Source organism: Merops nubicus, unplaced genomic scaffold (assembly GCF_000691845.1).
Source record: "Merops nubicus isolate BGI_N331 unplaced genomic scaffold, ASM69184v1 scaffold50675, whole genome shotgun sequence".
In the NCBI taxonomy this organism is placed as follows: domain Eukaryota; kingdom Metazoa; phylum Chordata; class Aves; order Coraciiformes; family Meropidae; genus Merops; species Merops nubicus.
Genome location: NW_008612586.1, coordinates 1,213 through 7,500, shown reverse-complemented (window position 1 = coordinate 7,500; position 6,288 = coordinate 1,213). Strand labels below are relative to the sequence as shown.

The 6,288-nt window shown below is 42.1% G+C and overlaps 1 protein-coding gene across 1 annotated transcript; it reads left to right on the top strand.

Annotated features, from left to right (window-relative positions):
• The first annotated feature begins 1 nt into the window (after position 1).
• On the top strand, positions 2-5,998 carry SALL1 (spalt-like transcription factor 1). Its single transcript, XM_008941573.1, has 2 exons — positions 2-3,415; positions 4,492-5,998. The coding sequence occupies exons 1-2, from the start codon at positions 218-220 to the stop codon at positions 4,930-4,932; spliced, it is 3,639 nt and encodes a 1,212-aa protein (XP_008939821.1). The 5' UTR covers positions 2-217; the 3' UTR covers positions 4,933-5,998.
• Positions 5,999-6,288: the final 290 nt, after the last annotated feature.

The window sequence follows — 6,288 nt, the reverse complement described above, 5'->3', positions numbered from 1 at the left end:
AGGAGACACAGAAAAGGGTCAAGCAAATCGAACCACTAAGAACAAGGACGCCCATGTCTGTGGCAGGTGCTGTGCTGAGTTCTTTGAATTATCAGATCTCCTGCAACACAAGAAGAATTGTACTAAAAATCAATTAGTTTTAATTGTGAATGAAAATCCAGCTTCTCCTTCTGAAACCTTCCCTCCTAGTTCCCCTTCTGATAATCCTGATGAACAGATGAATGACACAGTTAATAACACAGATCAAGTAGACTGCAGTGACCTTTCAGAGCATAACAAACTTGACAGGGAAGAATCCATGGATGTGGAGGCTTCCAGCATTAACAATAGCAGTAGCAGTTCCAAGAGTGTCAACAATAGTATTACAAGCAGTAACAGCTCCACAATGGGTACCTCAGCTGTAACAACCTCTCTACCTCACATAGGGGATCTGACAACGTTAGGCAACTTTTCAGTGATAAATAGTAATGTAATAATCGAAAACCTTCAGAGTACTAAAGTGGCTGTAGCACAGTTCTCACAGGAAGCGAGATGTAACGGGGCATCGAGCAGTAAGCTTGCTGTACCTGCCCTGATGGAGCAACTCTTGGCGTTACAGCAGCAGCAGATCCATCAGTTGCAACTGATTGAACAAATTCGTCACCAAATATTATTGTTGGCTTCCCAAAATACAGACATGCCAACATCTTCTAGCCCTTCTCAAGGTACTTTACGAACATCTGCCAACCCCTTGTCTACATTAAGTTCCCATTTATCCCAGCAGCTGGCTGCAGCAGCTGGATTAGCACAAAGCCTTGCTAGTCAATCTGCCAGCATCAGTGGTGTGAAACAGCTACCCCCTATACAGCTACCTCAGAGCAACCCTGGCAACACTCTAATTCCATCCAGTAGTGGCTCTTCTCCAAATATTAACATGTTGGCAGCAGCAGTTACAACACCGTCCTCAGAAAAAGTGGCTTCAAGTATTGGTGGCTCACAGCTCAGCAACCCACCAGTATCAGCATCATCTTCACCAGCTTTTGCAATAAGCAGTTTATTAAGTCCTGCATCTAATCCACTTCTACCTCAGCCTACCCCTAGTAACTCTGTTTTCTCCAGTCCCTTGTCCAATATTGGAACACCTGCAGAGGATTTAAACTCCTTGACTGCCTTGGCACAGCAAAGAAAAAGCAAGCCACCAAATGTAACTGCTTTTGAAGCAAAAAGTAATTCAGATGAGGCATTCTTTAAGCATAAATGCAGGTTCTGTGCTAAAGTGTTTGGGAGTGACAGTGCCTTGCAGATTCACTTGCGTTCTCACACTGGCGAGAGGCCATTTAAATGCAACATATGTGGAAACAGGTTCTCCACAAAGGGAAACTTAAAAGTCCACTTTCAGCGTCATAAAGAAAAATATCCTCATATTCAAATGAATCCGTACCCAGTGCCAGAGCATTTGGACAATATTCCTACAAGCACGGGTATTCCTTATGGGATGTCTATACCGCCAGAGAAACCTGTCACGAGCTGGCTGGACAGCAAGCCAGTCCTCTCCACCCTGACAACTTCTGTTGGCCTGCCACTTCCACCGACCATTCCAGGCTTGGCCCCATTCATCAAAACTGAGGAGCCTCAGCCCATCCCCATTAGCCATCCTTCTGCTAGCCCTCCCTGCTCTGTCAAGAGTGACTTGGGAACAGCTGATCCCGCATCAAAAATTTCCAATGGACCTTCCGATGATGTAGAGTCTGGTGTTTTGCCTACATCCAATGGCAAAATGGAAGAAAGCTCTCAAAACGCAAGCTCCGTCGCTAACCTGAGCAGCTCCATGAGCTCACCCGCAGCAGATTCGGGCTCCAGCGGTGTTGCCGCTTTTACGAATCCACTGATCCCTCTAATGTCAGAGCAATTTAAGGCAAAATTTCCATTTGGAGGACTGTTGGATTCAACGCCGGCATCTGAAACATCAAAGTTGCAGCAACTGGTAGAAAACATTGACAAAAAGGCAACCGATCCGAACGAGTGTATCATTTGCCACCGAGTTCTCAGTTGCCAGAGTGCACTGAAAATGCATTACCGCACGCATACCGGTGAGAGGCCATTTAAATGTAAAATCTGTGGTCGTGCTTTCACTACTAAAGGCAACTTAAAGACTCATTACAGTGTCCACCGTGCCATGCCCCCGCTGAGAGTACAACATTCATGCCCTATCTGCCAGAAAAAATTCACCAACGCCGTTGTGCTACAACAGCATATCCGAATGCACATGGGAGGGCAGATCCCTAACACCCCGGTGTCGGAAAACTATCCTGAATCAATGGAATCGGATACGGGGTCTTTTGATGATAAGAATTTTGATGATATAGACAACTTCTCAGATGAGAACATGGAAGATTGTCCTGACAGCAGTGTGCCAGACACACCTAAATCTGCAGATGCATCACAAGACAGCTTGTCTTCTTCCCCTCTGCCCCTGGAAATGTCAAGTATTGCTGCTTTGGAAAATCAGATGAAGATGATCAATGCAGGACTTGCTGAACAACTTCAAGCAAGCTTAAAGTCGGTTGAAAATGGGTCGGTGGAAGGGGACGTTTTGACTAACGATTCGTCATCTGTCGGTGGTGATATGGAAAGCCAAAGTGCTGGAAGCCCTGCTGTCTCAGAGTCTACCTCTTCCATGCAGGCCTTGTCCCCATCCAACAGCACTAATGATTACCACAAGTCACCGAGTAACGAAGAGAAACCAGTAAAAGCTTTACCAAGTGAGTTTGCCAACGGTTTGTCTCCAACCCCTGCTAACAGTGGTGCTTTGGACTTGACGTCTAGTAACACTGATAAAGTGATTAAGGAAGAGTCTCTGAGTATGCTTTTTCCTTTCAGAGACAGAGGTAAATTTAAAAACACCGCATGTGACATTTGTGGCAAAACATTTGCATGTCAGAGTGCCTTGGACATTCATTACAGAAGTCATACCAAAGAGAGACCATTTATTTGCACAGTTTGCAATCGTGGCTTTTCCACAAAGGGTAATTTGAAGCAGCATATGTTGACACATCAAATGCGAGATCTACCATCACAACTTTTTGAGCCCAATTCCAGTATTGGCCCTAATCAGAACTCTTCGGTTATGCCTGCAAATTCACTGTCATCGCTCATAAAGACTGAGGTTAATGGCTTTGTGCACAGCTCTCCTCAGGACAGTAAAGAAGCACCCTCTGGTTTAGTTGCTTCGGGACCGCTGTCCTCTTCTGCCACGTCCCCTGTCCTGCTCCCCACTCTCCCCAGAAGAACCCCCAAGCAGCACTACTGCAACACATGTGGGAAAACGTTTTCTTCCTCCAGTGCTCTGCAGATCCATGAAAGGACACACACTGGTGAGAAACCTTTTGCCTGCACTATATGTGGAAGAGCATTCACAACAAAAGGCAATCTGAAGGTATTTTTTCCTTTTGCTGTTCTTAGGTTTCATTTTCTTCTTGCTGGGGGTTTTTAATTTTTTACATCTGTTAATGTTGCAAGCAGTGGTACCCTTGGGGTATCTGTAGTGTGACAAGCGGTGTGTTTAGTCAGCTCTGGTTAGACCTAGATGGCCTCTTGTTGAGTGCTCGTGTTGGCAGGCAGTCTGAAGCGTGAGCTGGTTTTAATGCTTAGTTAAAATTCATCTACCAGCAAAGACTGTCTATGCAGAGTGTGAAATAGAACAGCTAGATGATGGTAAGGAGTATTAATTAACAGAGAAACGCATTTTGTGTCTTAGACACCTCTTTAAGAAGTGAAAGGCTTCTTAAAAGTGAGTGTGCTGTTTTTCATAACTATAATGTAAGATGATGAGTGTTTAAAAAAACTATTAACATAATTATGGAACTAATGGGCATTACTTTAATTGATTATATAACTAACATTTCCTACTGATATGTGTTTGAAAAAGCAAATATACTTAAGTTTTAGAACACCAGTTGAGCACTTTACTGTGTACATTTTTCTGTTGACAGAGTATTTCTCTAGAGGTTGCTGCCAGTAATGTGAGATGAATAATTACTTTCAGGCCATTCTGTCTATACACGAGGCTCTCTGATGAGCAATCAGTAAAGGATACTTTCTGCCTGTCTGAAAAGGACATTTATAGGGTAAAGGGTGTCAAATACAATACTTGCCATTGCAATGAAAGTGGACATAGCAATTCTAGCCTTGAAAGCAGCTATCTGCAATTGACAGAATAACATGAAGTCATTATAAACTAAATACATGTAATAAAAAAAAAAAAAAAGAGAAACAAGCATCAGCAGGAAAACAGGGTATTCTGGGTAATGGTGATGGGCTAATCCAGAAGAAGTTTATTTATTATTCCAGGTGGGAAATGGAGCCCTGAATCCGCTACCTTCAGTGCCATTCATTATGTAACAAGACTGGGCATGTTGATGGATTGCTGCCTTCTCTGTGACCAAAATAAATTTGAAATCCCTGTCAAGCCCTATTTTTTGTTTGTTTGTTTCTTCCTTTCTTTCTTTTCAGGTTCACATGGGCACTCACATGTGGAACAGTACTCCTGCAAGACGAGGCAGACGACTTTCTGTAGACGGCCCCATGACATTTCTAGGAGGCAATCCTGTAAAGTTCCCAGAAATGTTTCAGAAGGATTTGGCTGCACGGTCAGGGAATGGAGACCCCTCCAGCTTCTGGAACCAATATGCAGCAGCACTCTCCAATGGCTTGGCCATGAAGACCAACGAGATCTCTGTCATCCAGAATGGTGGCATCCCTCCGGCGCCGGGGGGCCTGGGCAACGGTGGCAGCTCTCCTATCAGTGGCTTGACGGGAAGCCTGGAGAAGCTCCAGAATTCAGAACCCAACGCACCTCTAGCTGGTCTGGAGAAAATGGCAAGCAATGAAAATGGAACAAACTTCCGTTTTACGCGTTTTGTGGAAGACAACAAAGAAATTGTAACAAATTAGAAAAAACTCCATAAATAACATTCCTGCAAATAGTACAGCCTAGGGTTGCTTTTCTCAAGCTGCAGGCTGCAACATTACAAAGACTTTCTTTTGTACCGTGTTCTACTTCTAGAGTTCTAAGAGAGCTTATTTATTAGTGATATAACCTTGCTTTGCAAACAAATGCAAGCATTAACTTTGGTCTCCTGTATTTTGAACTAAATACTAATCGACTAGAGTGCTGTAAACTTGCTGTAACATTTATGGCAGTTGCAAGTCTGTTCTGCTAGGTGATCTTCTTCTGGCATTAACTTATTTTCTGTATCCAGTTTAACATGAACTCTGGTAATGATGCGATGCCTCAGTGATGCATTAGATCTCTAATAAAAATCTGTATATAAATGTACACTTTGATCCTGCTGGAAATTTTATCAGCAAACACATTGTTTAATTTTTCCAAACAAAATTAAGAAAAGGACTGAGAGAATATAGACTGGACAGTGTGGGTCCTTTACACAGCTCAGTTTTTGATTTTTATTATAAAATTAAAACTGCTTTAATTTTTGTAGGTTTAACATTTTCCGTTTTGAACTGTTATTTGTATTGTGCTTTTTACTTGAGTCGTCTTAAATGTTAATACATTTCTGTACAGTAATAAGCACGCAGATTATTAGAGAAGATACTGAAGTGTTGTTTTGGTAGTTGAAACTGAGACGTAACATTTTGCCTTGTAGGTATATTCATTCTAGAAAATGTGCTGGACTTTCACAATGCTGCTAAGTATGGCATCTTGAACAACTTCCGTGGACAACTGTAGAGCCTGTATATACAATAAGACATCACTTGCATTAAAATGTACATATGTTCCTTACAAGACCAAGCCCTACTCCTTGACCAAGGGAACAAGTATAGTGTTTGTTTATTTTGTATTAGGCGCTGGGGGGGGCAAGGGGAACCTTGGACTGTTACATGCACTTTCTCGGAAAGTTGAAAGGAAAAGAGGTCCAGTTTCTCTAACATTTAATACTTACTAACAGCAGAGATACTGTAATTTTACTCGAGTAATCAAATACATTTTTGCAACAGATAAACTTTGCTGTCTCTGTGTTTTTAAAGTGCACCTGTATTTAGTAATCACTTTGTATTATTTAGCCTTTCCCTTGGTTAACATGAACTGTCCGGGTTGTATGTGTGCATTTATATTTGTAAGTATGGGTATACATATATGTATTGCATATTAATTGCTAGTATATTTTTCATACCCCCTAATAGTGGGAAATTTCTCCTTGACTATTCAACTCCTCACAAAATTGTAGCTATTTTGGCATTTTTAATTTCTTTATTAAAAACAAAATGCTGCTAGCAAAGACCTTATTG